This window comes from Asterias rubens, chromosome 5 (assembly GCF_902459465.1).
Source record: "Asterias rubens chromosome 5, eAstRub1.3, whole genome shotgun sequence".
NCBI classification, from domain to species: Eukaryota; Metazoa; Echinodermata; class Asteroidea; order Forcipulatida; family Asteriidae; genus Asterias; species Asterias rubens.
Window position 1 is genome coordinate 15,405,441 of NC_047066.1, and position 22,318 is coordinate 15,427,758.

General features: G+C 39.4%; 1 protein-coding gene across 1 annotated transcript in view; it reads left to right on the forward strand.

Annotated features, from left to right (window-relative positions):
- Nucleotides 1-22,318, forward strand: part of LOC117290305 (eIF-2-alpha kinase activator GCN1-like) — a 71,005-nt gene that overhangs the window by 46,686 nt on the left and 2,001 nt on the right. The window contains exons 34-46 of the mRNA XM_033771622.1: nt 5,481-5,738; nt 7,383-7,598; nt 8,619-8,783; nt 9,734-9,848; nt 10,729-10,868; nt 11,188-11,331; nt 13,724-13,993; nt 14,865-15,209; nt 16,074-16,270; nt 17,237-17,351; nt 17,769-17,865; nt 19,589-19,737; nt 20,424-20,528. Of these exons, the coding sequence (XP_033627513.1) occupies nt 5,481-5,738; nt 7,383-7,598; nt 8,619-8,783; nt 9,734-9,848; nt 10,729-10,868; nt 11,188-11,331; nt 13,724-13,993; nt 14,865-15,209; nt 16,074-16,270; nt 17,237-17,351; nt 17,769-17,865; nt 19,589-19,737; nt 20,424-20,528 (2,316 nt within the window). The remainder of the gene's footprint in view (nt 1-5,480; nt 5,739-7,382; nt 7,599-8,618; nt 8,784-9,733; nt 9,849-10,728; nt 10,869-11,187; nt 11,332-13,723; nt 13,994-14,864; nt 15,210-16,073; nt 16,271-17,236; nt 17,352-17,768; nt 17,866-19,588; nt 19,738-20,423; nt 20,529-22,318) is intronic.

Sequence of the window (22,318 nt, forward strand, 5' to 3'; positions counted from 1 at the left end):
GGCGCGTATCACTTATAATACACATTGTGAAATGTGTTAAAGGTACTTTATTCGATTGAAAAAAGGGGAAATACTTTATTGTTTCTTCTAAATCACTGTCAATCCTATTGTTTGCTCATTCGTCAAACAGGCAGAATGTGATAAAGAGATTGCTTACTAAAATGGGCATCAAGAGAGCTACATAGATATTGGTTTTTGCTGATTGGAGTGCTGTCCAAAAGGTCAATGCTGTGCTTAATTTGTGATTTGAGTTTGCAGTCATGCCTTAAGTTTGCATTAACTTACATGTATTAAAGGCAGTGGACACTATTGGTAATTTCTCAAAATACTCATTAGCATGAAACCTTACTTGGTAATGAGTAATGGGGAGAGGTTGATAGTATAAAACATTGTAAGAAACGGCTCCCTCTGAAGTATCGTAGTTTTTGAGAAAGAAGTAGTTGTCCACAAATTTGATTTCGAGACCTCAGAATTATATTTTGAGGTCTCGAAAACAAGCATCTGAAAGCACGACAAAGGGTGTTTTTCCATTCATTATTATCTCGCAACTTCAACGACCAATTGAGCTCAAATTTTCACAGGTTTGTTATTATATGCATATGTTGAGATACACCAAGTGAGAAGACTGGTCTTTGACAGTTACCAAAAGTGTCCAGTGTCTTTAATAGACAATAAAGTGCTGTCAGTTTGTAGGTCTGAAATGACATCTTTGGCATGAGTTGAACTTACTGACTGCTCCTACTTGCTGTCAGACGAGTCCTAACACCTTAAGTACACAGCTACAATCAAATACATCTATAATGAACCTCAGCAAGAGTGGGACTACATTGTATTTCCATGGCAGCCTGAATTTTAATTGACATTGATTCTAATGAGAGAAAAAACATAATGTCTGATATGGATAATGGTCTATCCATCATTGATGATTACTGATACAAATGTTTGTATTAGGAGTCTAACTCTAGAGTTGTCTTTACAGTTAGTATCTGAAAGGTGAAGTTAGATGTTACAATTTGGTTTTCACATTCAAAATGAGATTTTCTTACGGCTTATTTGATGCCTTTTTGCTGAAGGGGCTGTGTTATCAGGATCAAAGTGGGTCTGTGGCTGTACATGTATGCACTCATACACAACCGAGTAATATGCCTGTGATATTTGTTCACAGGACTCGGGGGGGGGGGGAAGGGAAGTGAAGTACTGAGTATACATGTACAGTGCTAACACACATTGGTGTATGGGTAAAAACCAAAGTTAGTAGAGAGGTTTCGCAAGCATGCGACTACAGCCGCGTGTTGGATTTTGTTTCGCAAAATATACATGTAGGTATGTGTCACTCGAGTGCGCTCGCATTGGTCATGAGTGTTTTTCCTGACAAGCATGACCGACAGAGACCCCGTGTTTTGTAAACTGCATTTTCTCACCGTTTTGCTTGCAAATGACTGACAATTTTTTATCTACTCGTACATGTATATCAAGCACAATACCAGTGAAAGCAATTCCGTGGGAAATGTTTTTGATCTGGGACAAAAAGACAGCTAAAAGGCTGCAAAACAGTATCCGTTTTTCTGCGACGTTTATGAGCTCCCGTATTCGTAGCTTACGTGTGTGCAAAATATGATAGTTGCAGATACGCAGCACGTGAACACACAAAGTGTCGACGTATCTGTATCTGTATGTGTATCCGTATACTTGCGAAACCTCTCTATTATTCTTTATCTTCCATTCCGATGCCAGTTTTCTATCTTCTAAGTCTTACCAGTTACTGTACCCTTGTGCCCTCTGTATCATTCCTATGGAGTGTAGGGACACACCTGCAGTGATTGGGTGAGCGTTCATAATTCCATGTACATGTACAGCCACAGGCATGCTGTGATCAGGACAACACCAGTCACTTTACATTTCTAGAAATGTTTGTTAATAGTTGTCAAAACAATTTTTTTTAACAGCAGCATGCTGATCTTGTATTGTCAATCTGAGCATGTACAAATGTAGCAAGCACCAATTGACCTTTTTCTATGAACGAACTGATAATACATCATATCATCATTTGTGTTTGCACACAAGCAATTTGTGGTAATAAATGCAAGGCACTTGCCTCAGTTTTCTGTTCTGTGATTAGATCATTAAGCTTTGCATATAAATGGTAAAGCAGCTACATGATGTATCTATAATAATAATAATAATATCAAAGTCTTACATAGCGCACATACCTTTCGACAAGGTACTCAAGGCGCTTAGTCTATACATTTATACAGAAAGATAGGTTTTGAAAGTATGAATTCTGATACCCAATTATGTGATATGTAGCACCTTGTAAGGGTTTACAAGGTGCTAAGTTGCATTTAGCAGCCACAGCCAGGAACACCGGGGCGAACCCCTTCTCTTTTCGATAAGTGCACTGGGTTCTTTGACATGCATTTCACACATGGGACCAACGGCTTTACGTCCCATCTGAAGGATGAAGCAATGGTTAAGTGTCTTGCTTAAAGGAACGTTACAGAATTGGTAAGAAAACCAAATCGTGAAGATCACAGATTTACATCAAACTTACACGGTCTAATGATGATGATAGTAGAAAACATTCCTTGAAATATTTCTGCCTGAAATGTCATATTTGATGAGAAATAAATAATTTAACTTTGTGTTTGGAGTTTATCGCTCAGTGAGCGTTTTATTCACTTTTTGTTTGCATCAATGTCATGCAAAATGTGTAATCGGTTTTTCACTATTTTCTTGTGACCCAGATGGCCGATCGATCTCAAATTTCTACAGTTTTGTCAGTTTATGTATACAGTGGATTACATAAAGTGCTTACACTGCCAGCAACTGTTTTGTTAGCAAAACCAATTCTGTAATGTTCCTTTAAGGACACAAGTGTCATGACCAGGGGATTTGAACCCACACTCTGCTGATCAGAAACCTCAGAGTTTGAAATCGGTGCTTTTAAGCATCGGCCACGACACTTCCATCTCTGTGCAAAATTTAACATCTAACAGGCTTGACATTTATTTTGGTTTTAACATCTATTAAAGGCTTGCAATCTTCTAATGTTGAGTTTTTGGCCCTCAGAAAACCATCAAATTTGTTAATAAATAGCATGAAAAGTCTATGAAAGCCTCTACCATAGATACTTGTAGACAAGCCCTTGTACTCAAGAAAATTCTTCATACACTTTTTTTTACTGCCAAGTATCATGCCTATATTAAGAATGTTAAAAGTTGCTTGGTTTGATGCGAGATCTCGCTGGTGGTGTTTTTCTTACACATTTTGTTCGTTCATTGCAATCTGAACACCAATCCGGTCTGGCCTTAGAGGACAACCAATGAAACAACACAGCATGTCTTGAAGACCTTTCTGAAACTTCTTGTATTTGAAAATGTAAATGATGGGATTGATCACTGAGTTCATGTTGTAAACCAAGAGAAGTAAGCCAAATGTGGTATGAACTTGATAAGTGTACGAAACCCTTGCCCCGAAGATAAAAATGGTATAGAGAACAGTTGGCGTCCAGAATACAACTAGTGCACCCATGACAATCCTAAGCATGATGATCACATTCTGTCTGGCCTGTAAAAGTTCAAGGGCTGCTCCTTGTACATTCTGCTGTTGAAGTTGTTGAGCACTTCTCTTGAGAGTGGCTTGGATCTTGTAGTAAGCCCAACTCATGAAAAGGATGGGCAGAAGGTAGCTGAAGATAGCGGAAAGAGTGACGACAATGTGAAAACATATTGAGTCATTATTAAAGACACATGCCATAGTGAAAAGGAGGGGACTTGATATTAAAATCGACACTAACCACGAGATGAAAATGTTCAACTTCACCTTTTTAGCGGACATCAATCGTGGATAGTGCAGTGGATGTACTATTCCAATGTAGCGTTCATAGGTTACCAGACACAGGCCATAACTTGAAGAGTAGGCTGTTGTATAAGAAATAAATAAGCTCAGAGTAATACTTAGACAAGGTATTTCTCTTCCAATGGAACTTTCATGGTGGTGAATGCTCAGTAGTATTGCCCTCTCCAAGACTGTACTCAAACAATAAAGACTGTCAGTCACAGCAAGATATGCCAGCAAATAGTTTGTCATATTACGGAGTGTTTTGGTGCAAAGGATGACCAGCCACGCTAGAGTGTTGAGAATCATTCCGATGATGCCTTGTGCAATTGCAAGCTTGAGGATCCATCCATATGCCTCTGCTGCGCCTAGTAAAGTGTTGTTTTCTGCTGAATTGTTTGCCATCATCATTTGAAAATGCTTGTACTTAATCAGTAGTGGCTCTGTGTATAAACTCCAGGGCAGGAATTTCATCAAGTCTTCACAAATATTTTCTCTTCAGTCACAAACAGTGATTTTGTGATGGTCCTTCGTGGAGCCTTTCTAAGCAGAGTATTTAGAGAATCTTGCCTGTGATTTATGTATCAGTGGACGACACCCAAGAAAGATTCAGTCTGCTCTCTGAATGGGTCTCCATCAGTTTCATACCTTGCCACTCGGTATATTTCTTTCCGAATGAGCCACGCCTCACTTGTGATTAGAGAATAATGTCAATATTGTTGAATTTTATCCTGCTAGAAAGGGAGTCTAATTTAGTTTCATGCTTTTGTTTACTTTGCAGATTTGGTTATTAAAATTTGATTACCTTCAACTGTTTCCCTCAAATAATTTGATACCAATTTGTGTGTTGAATGGAATTCAGTCCAAATTAAATCTCTATGATTAAGTCGTTTTGTAATTTACTTTCAATCCTCATATTTACTTTAATCTATTTTATTTTATATAGAGTAATTGATGAAAAGCTCTCACTATAAAGATTTGAGATGAAATTGCCTTTTACTTAATGAGTTTTTGAACGAAATTGTTTATTATGTACACAACTTATATAAACAGCCATTGATACACTCCCGTTGCCCATGTAATCGTCAAACCCTAAGTTGTTGTCACAGAACAAAGCGATCAAATATAGGCATTTGCATGTTAGATTTAATATTGTCCGGTACAATGACGAGCTTAAAGGCAGTGGACACTATTGGTAATTTCTCAAAATAATTAGTAACATAGAACCTTACATGGTAATGAGTAATGGGGAGGGGTTGATAGTATAAAACATTGTGAGAAACGGCTCCCTCTGAAGTAACATGGTTTTCAAGAAAGAAGTATTAATTTTGGTTTTTACCCACACACCGATGTGTGTTAGCACTGTATACTCAGTAATTTCCCGAGTCCTGTGAACAAATATCACAGGCATGTAACTCGGGTGGGATTCGAACCCACGACCCTTGCAATTCTAGAGCAGTGTCTTCTCAAAACTTATCTTATGTCACAGGTTTTCAAGGACTAATTTTGTTTGTTTTGTTAGTTTTTTAGTTTTTACTGCGCCTTGAACACCCAGCAGGGTGGATACGTGCGCATTACAAGTCTTATTATTATTATTATTTATTAATTCATACTTCCCTATCATCTCTAATCTCTTTCATCAGGCTCTGGCGGATGAGTCTGAGTTTGTACGAGACACAGCCCTCCGTGCCGGCCAGCGCATCGTCCACATGTTTGCCGAGACCACTATCTCTGTCTTCCTCCCAGAGTTGGAGAAGGGCCTGTTTGATGAGAACTGGAGGATTCGCTACAGCTCGGTGCAGTTACTCGGTGACCTGCTGTATCGAGTCTCAGGAGTGACGGGGAAACAGAGTACAGTGAGCGGTGAAGATGATAACTTTGGTACTGAGCATTCCACCAAGGTAAGTAATAAGGGAATAAAAGGGTAGCTTCTAGTTCTTTCACGGCCGTTTAAAATAGGCGGGGTCGAATTGCCGTGTGATAATGGCCCTCGCCGAAATTCATAAATGCCTTTTTGGTTAAAAGGCGTTACAAAATACAATTATAGACACTTTAACAATTGAAAATTTTAGGTTTGAAATATTTTTTTCAAAAACTTTGGGAAGAAACTGTTTCATGCGCGTGGGTTGTGTGTACGTGCGCTTGCTTAGATTATGCGCGCGCGCTTAGATTACGCACTGTTACTAAAGCTATGAATTGCATTCCGCATGATAATCTTGTGCGCCCGACACGCGGAAGCCAGCTTGTTATAAACACTGGTCATTATCAAAGGTTTATACACCCCCATGTTACGCGCTCTCCACCAATAGGAATAGCAAAACTGTCTGAGGTAATTATGAATAACTGTTTAGTTATAAAATCATCCATATTGATCTTAACTTTGTTGGTTTGTGGTGCATAAAAGTAGAAAGGTCTCCCCCGGGCTCATGTGGCTCATCAGGATGGTGTTTACATATAACCGATTTCTTTGGCATTAAATGACTGATCAATTTGTTCCCCCTGGAAATTGTTGAACTGGGGTCCACCGGGGTGAAAGAGCAGTTTTCGCACATTTGTGCTTACGGCGCCCTGTAAACATGATTCTATGGACTGCAAGCATAAAATTCCACAGTAAGCAGAGCCCTTAAACTGCACCCTGATTCCCTAACTAGGGCAGCACCTGGCAACACTTAAGGACAATAAAGTAAATTTTGTCTCGGGCCAACATCAGGCCAGTGTTTAAATCCAATTTCACTGGCACTAAAAGACTGAGAAAATCTCTACTCCCTCCAGACAGTGTATCCATCCATGTGTATCCGTGCAGGTTACTCCACAGCTCTCACTGATGCCCATTGGTACTCCTGGATGGAGAGAAGCAATTATGATAAAGAGCCTAGCTCAAGGACACAAGTGCCGCGAGGGACTAGGGGCCGATTTCACATAGAACAAGATTGATTTTTTAATTTTTTTTTTTTTTAGATTGATTAAACAGCAAATCAATCGTAGTTGCTTAGTTAACGTTGATGTCACAATACAAACCACTACTGAAAATTTGTCATACGATGAATTTTATTGCTTTGTGAAATCGGCCCAGGCCATGGGTCAAACCCACATTCTGTAAATTACAGAACCTGAGTCTAACACCCTAGGCCACTCGGCAACGACACCCTGGAACACTAGGACAACTTCCCTAATATTTGAGATATAAATTATCAAACATATTTTGGGTCTTTAAGTCGTTTTAACTTCTGTTGTGTAATATTTGAGATGTTTTTAACAAACCTTATAAGCCTTTTTAAGGTATGGCGGACGTAATAGGAGTGTACTGTTTGGTTTGGGTGTATACACACAAATTGACCCAATTTATTTATTTATTTATTTATTTATTTCTTGTTTATCCTGGGAAATCCATTCAGTAAGAAAAACTCACTGATCTCCCATGGATCCCAGCTAATAACAAACTACAGAACCTTAAAGTGTTGTAGCATTGTGTCCGCCATATCTCAAAAAGGCTTATTGAATTGATTTAAACTTACATGAAACATATTTCTGTCATTTGTTCACAGTCCATTATCAAAGTGCTGGGTATTGAGAGGAGAAACCGAGTGCTGGCTGGACTGTACATGGGCCGCTCCGACACGGCGCTGATGGTTCGCCAGGCTGCTCTTCACGTCTGGAAGGTGGTGGTGGTGAACACACCGCGTTCATTGAGGGAGATCCTACCCACGCTGTTTGGTTTACTCTTAGGATGTTTGGCTAGCACAAGCTATGACAAGAGACAGGTATACATTGATGAGTTAATGAACGATTTAGTATGTATGTACTGACCTTCATACAAGGGGTGTGTTGTGGAGCCTCAGTGCCCCTGACCCATCATACTTGGGGTATGGTGTGGTGTTCCTGTCGCTTCATACATGGGTTGTGGTGTGGTGTCCCTTGCCCATCATATGTACATATCAATCATACATTGTACATGTACATGGGGTGTGTTGTGGTGTCCCTGATCCATCATAATATGCATGGGGTGTGTTGTGGTGTCCCTGATCCATCATAATATGCATGGGGTGTGTTGTGGTGTCCCATGCCCATTGTACATGTGGTGTGTTGTGGTGTCTCCAATCATACATGGGGCGTATCTGTACAAATTGCAAGGTTTAATTTACTTTGAAGAAAAAAAACACCCCAAGTTTATCTGATAGAAGTGTTGCAGATCCACGGTGCCCTGGTGAATTGTGGAATGCTAATTTTTTATAATTACAAGGCCCTAAACATTAACATGAAATTGGCATTAGGTTCTGCTCATGACAAGATCGACCAAGACTAAAACCAAGATTCTCCAGAGTCGTTCTGAACATCCTTAACAGTTGATCTTTTGACTTCCAATGCCTCCAGTCACTTCTTCTGTTTTTGGACCTAAAGTTTTCTTGTACTTAATAATTAAGTTGGTTGCGACTCCAGAGGGCCTGTCTGTAACGGACATAGACCTTTTTGCAAATACCATTGCGCAAACTGTTGAATTAGGTGCATTGTGGGATAGATATGGATCAAATGGGAGACTTTCTGGGACGATAGAGGGCAGCAGACTTACCGGGTTCCTCCATTGTTCTCAGAATTATGCGTTTGTTCAGAACTACGTAAACAATGGAAATTTACCCGGTAAGTCTGCTGCCAGCTAGCGTTGGAAAGTCTCCTATACCAGCTAGACCACAACACACCTAATTCCAAGCTTCTGCGCGCGCCCGAGTATTTGCGAAAAGGTCTACATGTATAACGCATTCCTGTTTTTAAAAATTTTGATCTAGGTTGCTGCACGGACACTAGGTGATCTGGTACGCAAGCTGGGAGACCGCGTCTTGCCTGACATCATCCCCATCTTGGAGAAGGGTCTGGAGTCCGAGAAGAGTGATCAGAGGCAAGGAGTGTGTGTGGGGCTTAGCGAGATCATGAGCTCCACCAGCAGAGAACAGGTATGGAGGTGTTGGTGCTATCAAGCAAGTCAAACTGCTGTCAAGTCCTGTAAACATTACCTTCGACCAAACTACATGTATATGTTAATTTTGTTTTTACCCATACACCGATGTGTGTTAGCACTGTATACTCAGTACTTTCCAGAGTCCTGTGAAAAATATCACAGGCATGTTACTCGGGTGGGATTCGAACCCATGACCCTTGCAATTCTAGAGCAGTGTCTTACCAACTCAGGCATGTGAGACTTCCTCTTTTCAGCTGATATCCTCTTTTGGGGTTTTGATTTTCCTCTTTTTTTCTACACTTTCTGTGTACAAAAGTATAGGAAAACTATCTTTTCCTCTTTTTTTCTTGCCCGGAGTTCTCTTTTCCTCTTTTTTCATGGATAGTTACTCACATGCCTGCCAACTAGACTACCGAGGTTACATGTATATGGTTTGTCCAAAGCATAATGGTATGGAGGTATCAATCAAGTCAAACTGCTGTCAAATAAGTCTTTCAAACCTTACCTTTGATCAAACTGCATGGTTCCGTTTGTTTACCTAGCATAATCACAGAGTTATACATCAATTTTTTTCTCTGAAACTGTCTCATGCTCAGAATTCCTTTAAACTTACTCTTAAAGTTGCACCACTTGTCTTACAATGAAAACTTTTGTTATTTTTTTTTTTTTTACGAGTTTCAATAGATGGCACTGTCAAAAAAATAATATAAAATGTTGTACATGCAACAAATAGTGCATAAAATGCGTGTAACCAGCACAAGTGTTTGTGTTTGGTCGAGTGGTTAAGACATCTGTTTTTGTGTTCAAAGCCCACCAGACTATTCAGTCCATTATTTGGTTCTGCAGGGAAGCAATGATTTCACAGTACTTATCACACTCTGGTGTAAGGTAAAAACTAAAATCATAAAACTGTTTGTGAATTATTTGTGTTTTTGTAATTTACAGGTGATGGGTTTTGTGGACAACATTGTTCCGACTGTCAGGAAAGCCTTATGTGATCCTTTACCTGAGGTACGAGAGACAGCCGCTAAAACATTTGATAATCTACATGGAACCATAGGTAAGAAACAGAAATGATGAGGGGTGTCAATAGATGAATTGCACTAAGCTTCATCGACTGCCATATTTGATGATAAACAATGGAAAAGTGCGCACGCTGCACGCTGCACACAACTCTCGGCCAATGATAGCCTTGAACGTATGCACATTTCATTAAATATGGCGGCCGATGATGCTTAGCGCAATCCATGTATTTGAAGAGATTGCATAGTACCAGCCTTATTTTATTTTACCATCAATGAATAAATCCAATATTTTTCTTTCCACTGATGGTGAGTTTGGCAAGAGGGTGAACATGGACAAAACTACAGCTTGACTAAAAATGACCTTTGTTATCAGGCTTGAGTGCCGTTAAGCTTAAAGACACTGGACACTATTGGTAATTGTCAAAGACCAGTCTTCTCACTTGGTGTTTCTAAACGTATGCACAAAATAACAAACCTGTGACAATTTGAACACAATTGGTCGTCGAAGTTGCGAGATAATAATGAAAGAAAAACACTCCTGTCACATGAAGTTGTGTGCTTTCAGATGCTTGATTTCGAGACCTCAAAATCTTATTCTGAGGTCTCGAAATCAAATTCAAACATTTTAGTTGAAAATTACTTCTTTCTTGAAAACTATGTTACATGTACTTTAGAGGGAGCCGTTTCTCACAATGTTTTATACTATCAACAGTTCTCCATTGCTTGTTACCAAGTAAGTTTTTATGCTAACAATTATTTTGAGTAATTACCAATAGTGTCCACTGCCTTTAAATGACTAAAGGCGCCAAAGGTAAGGAAGAAGGGGTATGAGTGCAGTCGACTCAAGTCATCTATGGTACAGAAAGGGTAAAGCGGCTGTTAAAAAATAAGGGTTTTTTCTTCTGTTTACATCAGGTCATAGAGCATTAGATGACATCTTACCAGAGTTATTGAGACAGCTTGATGATGAGAAACTGGGTCCTTATGCACTGGACGGTCTGAAGCAAGTCATGATGGTCAAGAGTAGAGTCGTCTTACCGTTCCTCATCCCCAAGGTACAGTATGTCCAGGAGATGTATATTAACTAGAGCGCTAAGGAGTTTTGTGTCATGGTCGACCGCCTCAGGTCATCAGACCCAAGCTTTGGCTATAAACGATATGCCTCAGTGACCAAAGCAACTTAAGGATACAACCGGGGGAATTCCTTACCAGACTAACACTGAGCTTCTTTGGGGACCGGGTCTTTAAAAGGAAGTCTTAACTAACTCAATTTGAGTAAAATCAGTTCCAAACTTCCAAACTGAAACTAATCGTTGTTGTTTTGATGATTACCGATCGTACTTTTTACCTTTCATCTTAATATTTTGTCATCAGTTGATTCAACCTCCAGTGAACACCAGAGTGTTAGCCATCTTGTCGGAGGTTGCAGGTGAAGCCCTCACTAAACATCTAAGTAAGATTCTACCTGCCCTTATGGATGCCCTGAAAACCAGCGTGGGAACGCCCCAAGAACTGGAGGTAGGAATTGAACGAAAATTGGAAGTCCTCTTGACTATGCAGAGTTGTAATTGCATATTTCTTGTGTGCGTACTTCTCTGAAGTGTGCATACTCCTCTGAGTACTAGTGTGCATAGTTCTGTGAGTGCAAGTGCAAAGAACTCCTCTGTGAGTACAATTGGAGTGCTATGTGAGTAAAGTATGAGTACAAGTATGAGTACTGTGTGAGTACAAGTGTGCGACTCCTCTGAGTACTAGTGTGCATAGTTCTGTGAGTGCAAGTGCAAAGAACTCCTCTGTGAGTACAATTGGAGTGCTATGTGAGTAAAGTATGAGTACAAGTATGAGTACTATGTGAGTACAAGTGTGCGTACTCCTCTGAGTACTAGTGTGCATAGTTCTGTGAGTGCAAGTGCAAAGAACTCCTCTGTGAGTACAAGTGTGAGTACTCTGTGAGTACTAGTGTGCATGTTCAGTGAGTACCGGAGTGATAACTATGTGAGTGCAAGTGTGCGTACTCCTCCGAAAATTAGTGTGCATACACCTGTACTTCAGTGAGTGCAAGTGCAAAGAACTCTCTGGGAAGTGTGTGTACCTTGAGTATAAGTGTGCATGTTCTGTGAGTGCAAGTGTGAGTACTATTTGAGTACAAGTGAGTACTCCTCTGATTACAAGTGTACGTACTCTGTGAGTATAAGTGCAAGTACTCATCTTTGAGTACAAGTGTGTATACTTCTCTTTGAGTACAAGTGTGTATACTTCTCTTTAAGTACAAGTGTGTATACTTCTCTTTGAGTACAAGTGTGTATGCTTCTCTCTGAGTACAAGTGTGTATGCTTCTCTTTGAGTACAAGTGTGTATACTTCTCTTTGAGTACAAGTGTGTATGCTTCTCTTTGAGTACAAGTGTGTATATTTCTCTTTGAGTACAAGTGTGTATACTTCTCTTTGAGTACAAGTGTGTATACTTCTCTTTGAGTACAAGTGTGTATGCTTCTCTTTGAGTACAAGTGTGTATGCTTCTCTTTGAGTACAAGTGTGTATGCTTCTCTTTGAGTACAAGTGTGTATGCTTCTCTCTGAGTACAAGTGTGTATGCTTCTCTTTGAGTACAAGTGTGTATGCTTTTCTTTTAGTACAAGTGTGTATACTTCTCTTTGAGTACAAGTGTGTATACTTCTCTTTGAGTACAAGTGTGTATGCTTCTCTTTGAGTACAAGTGTGTATACTTCTCTTTGAGTACAAGTGTGTATACTTCTCTTTGAGTACAAGTGTGTATACTTCTCTTTGAGTACAAGTGTGTATGCTTCTCTTTGAGTACAAGTGTGTATGCTTCTCTCTGAGTACAAGTGTGTATGCTTCTCTTTGAGTACAAGTGTGTATGCTTCTCTTTGAGTACAAGTGTGTGTGCTTCTCTCTGAGTACAGGTGTGTATGCTTCTCTTTGAGTACAAGTGTGTATGCTTCTCTTTGAGTACAAGTGTGTATGCTTCTCTTTGAGTACAAGTGTGTATGCTTCTCTTTGAGTACAAGTATGAGTACTCATCTCTGAGTACATATACTTTCCTCTGAGTTCATGTATGTACATGTAGTTCAAGAAAAGTACAATTAAGTACAAAACAATTTACGCCGAGTTTCTTACAGGTGCGTATTAATTAGTGCAAGCATGGAATGTACAAGTTTTAGTTAAATAATTGTTGTTCTCATGAGTACAGGTTAAAAGTTCAATTCTTTTTTTCAGTGAGTACAACTACAAAAATGTTTCTAAATACAAGTCCAGCTCTACAACTTTGTCATTCTGTCTATGATTATATTCCTTGTATATCTGTGAGGCATGAATTGGTTTTTGTTGTTGGTAATATCGGTGCTTGACTGACTCAATAGCCTCCCATTACATATATTAGTCAAAATGTCTAACGTACATGTAGTCTATAGGATTTGAGGCATTGCATGGTGAGATACAATGTATCAATGTATATTTGGTTTGCGGTAACACCATGTGTGTATCTACTTGCCAGGTAGAGTTTGTTCTTAGAGAACTGTCTTGCTTTATTCTACTGCCCTGGAGTAGATAATCGGAGGTTCGGGAGACTTCTGAGTTCTGAAAAGAACTGTCCTGCTTTTTAACTATTACCAGGGCGGATGGTATAGAAATTAGACTGGACTACTACTTTAGCTTATAGGATCGTAATTAACTGTACTGCCGCGGAGTCGGTTCTGAAATTGGTCTCAACGTTTCGACTAGCTTGCTCTAGTCATCGTCAGGCTACATGTAGTTCAAAATTATCAACCTGCCTGTTTTGCACTGGTTTTTTTTTGACATGGCAGTCGACTGGTGTTAACTTCAAATGTTAGCCAGTTTGATTGATTTTTAAAATGTAGCATTTATTTAACTGTATAAAATAATGAATTACAGGAGCTTCAACATTGTCAGACTGTTGTGCTGTCCGTGAAGGACGAGCAAGGCCTACAAATAACCATGGATGAGATCATACCAGCTACAAAGAGCTCAAGTGCAGGGGTTCGACGTGCTGCAGCGACACTGCTCTACGTCTACTGTAGTCAGACCAAAGTCAGCTTCTCCCAGTTTGTGCCTGGCCTGCTGAGGGCGCTAATCTTCCTGATGAAGGATGACGATCGTAGTGTCCTGGACGTGACGTGGGACGCCCTCAATGCCGTTACTAAGGTAGATTTAACTAGGAAAGTTGTAGTAGCACTTACAGCCATTGGACCCTTTCAGTACAGAAGAAAAAAAAAAGTTCACAGATTTACAAATAATTTACAGGGTTTACAGAAGGTAATGGTGAAAGACTTCTCTTGAAATATTAGTCCATGAAATGCTTTACTTTTTGAGAAAACGGTAAAACAATATAAATTCTCATTAGCGAGAATTACGGATTTGTTATACATGTAATCACATGTCATGACACGGCGAAACGCGCGGAAACAGGAGTGGATTTTCCCTATATTTTCTCCCGACTCCGATGTCCGATTAAGCCTAAATTTCCACAGGATTGTTATTTTATATATAAGTTGTGATACACGAAGTGTGGGACTTGGACAATACTGTTTACCGAAAGTGTATAATGGCTTTAAAGACTAACTGATTGCATAAAGACTGCATAAGCTTTCGTTTGTAGCAATAACTACTTCATCAGATGCAATGATTGAGACAAGCCAAGTACAAACACGAAAGTTACATGTTTGTGAATTCAGTAACAAAGGGTGTAGTAGGTGATTATAGAACAGGAAACCGCAGTCCCTATTAAGTCCTTGATCAACACAGTTCAGGTTCTTGATGATCTTTTGTCTAACAGCTGGGAGTTCTTAACTAGTCATCATCAGGAATTATCATCGGCATCAATGACCTTGTTGCACTGATTGTTTTTTAATATCTTCGTTTTAAAACCTGGTTAAATGCATAAAACCACTTGGACAGATGTTGCACAGAGCAAACTGTGAATTTTCATGAAAGATACAATACAACTAAATTGGATTTTTCTGGTTCAAATGAAGAGTCACAACTAATTTGATTCAATGTTATATTTCTATGGCAGAGTTTGACTTCTGCAGACCAACTGCAGCACATCTCCTCCCTCCGCCTCGCCATCCGCTACGCCGCCGATGGCCTCCACAACAAGGAACTCCCAGGGTTCTGCCTCCCCAAGAAGGGCATCTCCCCCATCCTACCCATCTTCAGGGAGGCGTTGTTAAACGGGCCCCAGGACCTCAAGGAGCAGGCTGCCTCGGGGCTGGGTCAGGTCATCAAGCTGACCAGCAACGATGCCCTCAAGTCACAGGTTGTTAATATTACCGGGCCGCTCATCAGGGTACTGGGTGACCGCTACACCTGGACGCTGAAGGTTGCCATCCTGCAGACGCTTACATTACTACTGGGAAAGGTAGGTTTAATTATTACTTGATATTTGAAATAAAAAAGTCCTCTTAAAGGGTGTATGTACTTTTTCCTAACACAAAACACAATGTCCACAGATTTACATTAAACTTACACAGTTTGAAGATTAGGATAGTAGAAAGCTTCCCTTGAAATTTTACTTACTGAGGTGCTGTAGTTTTTGAGAAATGAGTAAACCAAATAGTTTTCGTCTCAGTTTTAGCATGTAAAAACGTATTAACCAGTTATGCTATGGTTTTGGTATCACTGGTTAATGGGATTTTACACGCTAAAATAAAGGTCGTCTTCCTGAGACAAACATTATTTTGTGACTTGTTTGATACTCATTTCTCAAAAACTACACAACCTCAGTTAGTAATATTTGAAGGGAAGCTTTCCACTATCATTATCTTGAAACCCTGTAAGTTTAATGTAAATCTGTAGACATTTTGAAAAAGTACCCGAATCCTTTAAGTTGATCCCTCTGCTGCCGCCTCCCAGGTGGTATTGAAAACTTGGGTGTGATCCCTGACTATATAGTTCTCGCGATGCACAAGTAAAAGGTAGGTGACCAAACAAACATGCTTGGTTGTTGTTTGTTAAGATGATCTTACCGTGAAGGAAATTCAACAAAACTCTGACAAGGGGATATGACTGCAAGCTGGCAGCAGCCAATCTTATTCTTATGAATTGCAAGAAATTGTGATTCAGAAATTAGACGACAATACTAAGTCTAGTCATTCTGTATTCTTTAAAAAAATATTTATTTAGGGCAAACTCAGGGTGACACTTTGTATTATTTACCCACAGATCTCTTACTGCAAAATTTTACATTTTGAACTGCGTTCTCTTGGTTTGTTTTTTTACAAAGGTTGGTGTTCTCCTCAAGCCATTCCTTCCTCAACTACAAACCACCTTCCTGAGGGCCCTCTCCGATCCAAATCGCTCAGTGCGTCTGGAGGCGGCCTCTGCTTTGTCCAAACTAGTGGTTATTCATGCCAGGGTGGATCCTCTGTTTGTAGAGCTGCATAATGGCATCAAGAATGAAGACAACGAGACAGGGGTCAGGTGAGTGATATTAACTTGATAGTTTTTCCAGGAAAGGTATGATGTTAGGTGTTTTAGAAAACTGGGCTTATTAGTTTTGGTTTTTTACCCATACACAAATGTGTTACAGATCGTTGTATGGGTGAAAAACCCTAAATGAATATTCTTTATCCCCGACGCAAATTTAAAACTGGGCTTGTTAGAGATAATGAGGTTATATGCTTACAGTCCTCAACTCCTGGGCTGTGTTTTGGCAACCAAGAAAAGACGCAAGTTTCTAACTGATAAATAAAACACACTGACTGAAGCAGACGAAAAAGTAAACTAATTGTTAATTTTCAAACTGCTTTTACCGGTAGTAAAATTAGCACTATTTCACGGCATTGTATACCATGGAATTTTGTGCGAAATATCTGTGATTTAATTGCGAAAAATCAGCTGAGTTCGTAAAGTACACACTTGCATAAGAACAGTTTTCTTGTTACCTTAAAAATGCTTGTAAGTGCAAAACTGTTTGTTTTGTCACTCCTCACTTATAGGCATTAAAATAAAAATAAATGTATGTTAGCGACATATACGACCGACCCTGGATATTTTTATTTTTTCATGGGAAGAAGTTGAATGATTAAATTCTATTAAAGACATAAAAATAAAATAAATGTCATCAAGAGTTTAAAAATATTCTATTTGTTGTGTGTAGCCTTGTTTTCTTTTATTATCGTGTAAAATATCGGCTTAAACATCTAGAAAACATGTCATTTTCATTGCGGGGGGGGGGGGGGGGAATCCCTACCTACTTACCCTATTTTTTGGGGGGCCCGTTACGCCAACATAACATTTTGTGTGTGTATGCCTTTGGTGAGCGGTGTCATGAAAATGTGTATTTTGGAATCCTGGTGGGTTTTTTGTTAAAACATTGACAATTCAATGTGGAAGGCCAACATTTATAAACAAAGTATAAACCTAGCATTGATGTTTGTGTTGCAGAGAGACATTACTGCAGGCTGTGCGTGGCGTGGTCAGAGGTGGAGGAAAGAAGATGAACGAAGCCAACAGGAAAGCCATCACAGCAACCCTGGTGGGGCTACTCTCTCTTCCAGAGGTCAGTACTGCAGTATTGTAATGAAGTAGACTGGTCCCATGTCTTTAGTCATCTAACTGCAACTTGTAATAAAGTAGACTGGTGCCCTGTCTTTAGGCATCTAACTGCAGCTTGTCATGAAATAGACTGGTGCCCTGTCTTTAGTCATCTAACCACAGCTTGTCATGAAGCTTGTCATTCTTCCCAATATTGTCCTTATCTGCCCCACTAAAACTGTCTGTTACAAAAAAAATCATTGTCAAAATGAAGATAGCCACTATCTTGGAATCTTCTCACTGTACCCAAGACATGAAAGCGACTGCAATCAACGCTAATAAATTTACAATTTTTCTGATTTTTTTCTGATGGAATAATATTTGTACATGTTCATTTTTCATGATTTAATTTGATGAATAATATACAACATTTCTTCGTCAGGACACTGCTCGGATGGCAGCTGCCGGCTGTGTGGGGGCGCTCTGTCCCATTCTACCAGATGATGAACTGGACTCGCTCATTGGGTCCCATCTTGTTGGTAAGTGCCCTGATCATGATGGGGAGACACATGAATTAAATTCCTTTTAAATGGAATTTTTTTAAGAGCGCACAACCAAGCTCCTGTTAATAATAGTCGGTTTTTATATAGCGCTTTATAAATGTACACCATGTCTCAAAGCGCTTCCACATTATTACCCCTTATCACTGGGCCTTTTCATTATTTAAACCATCTCAACTCCTTGGGGAGTATACAGCCTGTGCCGCCACATATGTAGCGCACTAAAGCTAATCAATCACAAGTACCATCTCTGCCCTCACACGTACCCATCCCTGGGTGGATAGAAGCAATTATAGTGTCTTGCTTTAAAAGGACACAAGTGTCACGACCGGGGTTGGAACCCACAATCTGCCGAACAGGGCCAGAGCTTGAGTTCGGTGCTCTTATCCACTCGGCCACGATCAAATTATGATGTCAGTTGTCAGTTCCTGAATCACAGACAACGTGTCAAATTGTACTAATGTACGTGTGCCTGCATTTCCAAGCTAGTATATGTATATGTTCACTTGTGTGTCTTGTGTGTACTACTAACTGTGCTTCTACAGTCTGGCCGTCGATGCCGTGATCAAGGGAGTGGTGGCAATTTGGTCTAAGATCCGGGTATTACAACCCGGGAATTAAATACTTTGTCATGATATGGGAGTCGTATGGGTATGTTGTATTGAATCAATTATACAATCTTGGTATTACAGGTACATGTACATGAATAAATCTGGGTCAAACATGTACATCTGAAGTACTAAATCTAGGTTAGTAAATCTAAGTTAGTAAAACTAGGTTAGTAAATCTAAGTTAGTAAAACTAGGTTAGTAAATCTAAGTTAGTAAAACTAGGTTAGTAAATCTAAGTTAGTAAAACTAGGTTAGTAAATCTAAGTTAGTAAAACTAGGTTAGTAAATCTAAGTTAGTAAAACTAGGTTAGTAAATCTAAGTTAGTAAAACTAGGTTAGTAAATCTAAGTTAGTAAAACTAGGTTAGTAAATCTAAGTTAGTAAAACTAGGTTAGTAAATCTAAGTTAGTAAATCTAGGTTACTAAATCTAAGTTAGTAAAACTAGGTTAGTAAATCTAAGTTAGTAAAACTAGGTTAGTAAATCTAAGTTAGTAAAACTAGGTTAGTAAATCTAAGTTAGTAAAACTAGGTTAGTAAATCTAAGTTAGTAAAACTAGGTTAGTAAATCTAAGTTAGTAAAACTAGGTTAGTAAATCTAAGTTAGTAAAACTAGGTTAGTAGTATCTATGTAACTTAAAGGATTGTTACAGAATTGGTCAGAAACAAAAATCGTGAGGATCACAGATTTACATAAAAAATTACACGGTCTAATGATGATGATAGTTGAAAACATCCCTTGAAATATTTCTATCTGAAATGTCATATTTGATAATAAATAAATAATTCATCTAACTTTGCGTTTGGAGTTTATCGCTCAGTGAGCGTCTTATTCATTTTTATTTTGGCATTGATACAATGCAATATTTGTAATCGGTTTTTCACTATTCTCTCGTGACCCAGATGGCCGAACGATCTCAAACTTCTACAGGTTTGTCAGTTTATGTACAGGGTGGATTATATAAAGTGCTTACACTGCCAGCAACTGTTTTGTTTGCAAAAACTAATTCTGTAATGTTCCTTTAATCTTGATGAACAAATAGTTTAGTGTGTATGTGTGTTGACCCATTCACTGTTTGGTTGTAATTTTCAGTGAGTGACCCGAGTGCAGTGTGGGTGCTCCAGCATGGAAGGTGTGTGGCTCTAGCCGTAGCCATCAAGGAGGCTCCACAGAAGTTACTGTCTGATAAATACAGAGCCGTCGTACTTGAGACTGTCCTTAAGAATGTCGCCAATGATAGGGTGAGTAGGGTAATAATTTTACATTGGAAATGTATTCAGTATTCAGGGCTCAATTCCATGGCTCTGCTTACCGCCGAATTCTGCGCTTACGATCACGATTCCCCGCTTACGTGCAAGCGCCGAATTTCTGCGCTAGCCTTGTAAGCGTAGAATGCCTAGTTACGTGGAGTACGCACGCGCAGAAGTAAAAAATCGCCGCTAACTCGTGAAATACGCTTGCCGTAAACACAGAATTCCCTGCTCCCGTAAGCGCCAATTCTCTGCTTACGGTAAGCAGAGCCATGAAATTGGGCCCAGGTGAATCACACATTAAAAGGGGTATGTACTCAACAGTTTGGGAAAGAGCAGGTTCCAAGATTTGTCTTATCTGATAAAAAGTTTGCCACGTGTAAGCCTTTGAGTTTACCTCTGACACAAATTTTGACAAACTTTCACAGGTTCTTGTTCATATTACATGTACATGTATGAAGTATTGTGAAACAGTGTTAAATGTTATCTTGAAAGCAATTTTTAACCATAAAAGGCAACCAAATATATCTTGAGAAATCAAATAAGAAACAGTAGGAACCCCCAGGTTAGCAAATACTTGTATCATTTGTGCCATACTTGTATCCTTTGTGGTGGCAATCAATTAAATTTAAGCTTGATTTACATTGTTTGTATGAATGTTTGTTGATTTATTTCAGATACCTGTATGTGTGAGCGGTTTGAGGGCTGTGGGGTTCTTTGGTCAGTATCTCGTCACCACTGGAGAGGAACTCCCTACTAATGTCATCACCATCTTAGTAAAGGTGCGTACATACACAAAATAATAAATGTTTCTTCCATAGTGCCTGTTCCTGCCGAATTCCAGATTCACAACATTCATGTCGCCATTTTGAAAGGCGCCCTCTGTATTCGGTGTTGTATGGCGAGACGGTGATATGAGAAAAGAGTTCCCAACACTCAACAAATAAACACGCTAGAGTCAGTTTTTACTTTCTGGTGATTCAAGAACCTTATTATTTTCAGAAATTATGCCTTGCCTACTACTATTCACCTTTTATAACTTTAAAACAATAAACTATGCTTTACCTTAGCGAAACTGAGAATAGAAGTGTCAATCGTTACGGAGAGAGGTTGAAAAACTGTATTTCACTACGGTCTCGACATCCTGGATACTGTCCTTGTCAAGAGGGGGCGCTATACACAAATAGGGGGTGATTTTGGCACTAACAGTGCCGTAATCCACAATAGTGCTCATGGCGCTTACTCCAATGACAAAGTTGATCCTTGGATGTCTGCTAATGGTGCAAAAGGAAGAACAGGTGAAAAAGGGGTGCTGTATGAAAGCAGCAGCAGGTTGAACAGTAATCCAAAATACTAAATTAGGTGATTTTAATTTTGTTTTTTTACCCATACACTGTTGTGTGTTAGCACTGTACACTCAGTACTTTCCCGAGTCCTGTGAAAAAATAACATGGGCATGTTACTCGGGTGGGATTCGAACCCACGACCCTTGCAATTCTAGAGCAGTGTCTTACCAACTAGACGATCGAGGTTTCCCAGTAGCTAGAGGCAGTTTGAACCCTACGTTTTGGCAGCGGGTACCGCAAGGATATTAGAGATGTTAAGTTTGCATCGGGGATAAAGAATATTAATATTTGTTTTTTACCCATACACCGATGTGTGTTAGGTGAATTGTCATTAGAAATAAGTGTTTTCAAGGCTGTTTTTGAAGACTGATGTTCAACTACGCCGCTGTAATCGACTATGTAGCCTGTGACATTACATGTTCCGTTACCTCAATTCCAGTCCACTTGTGTATAGTATAATTTGTGATAGTTGTTAATGGCCTTATTTACATCAGATTTATATAGTGAAGTACAACGTAGTATATAATGTACTGTCATGACACTGGAAGAACATTGTAACTTGATTTGGTAATAGTATTGTGGGTGCGTTTGATCAGCTTCCCTGGGTCGTCTTTGGTCTGCCCCCGGCACGTTCGAATAGCTTTGACGTCATTCTAGGGCTTCACCCGGGTCAGCCCCCAATGCCCTGCTTGTGTAATGGGTCACTTGGGGCTGGCCTGAGGTGCATGCCGTCACCATGAGAGGGAGAGTGTGATCGTTCGATTAGCTCTTGTCAGGGGCTCACCTGAATGAGCACCGCGGGGTCGACACGGGAAAAGCTAATCGAAAGCACCCAATATCTTACATGAGAGACACTTTATGCAAAATAGCTCATCTTGGCACTTTAAAGGGTCTATGTAACTTTTGCAGGACAAAAAACACAATGTTCACAGATTTACACTAAACTTACACAGTTTGAAGATAATGATAGTAGAAAGCTTCCCTGAAAATATTACGTGCTGAGGTGCTGTAGTTTTTGGGAAATGAGTAAAGCAATGGCATGAAAATTGTTTTCGTCTCATGAGACGAAAATTATTTTAATCATTTACCAACGTATTTTCATGACATTGTTTTACTCATTTCTCAAAAACTCCAGCACCTCAGTAAGTAATATTTGAAGGGAAGCTTTCCACTATTAGTATCTTCAAACCCTGTAAGTTTAATGTAAATCTATGGACATTTTGAAA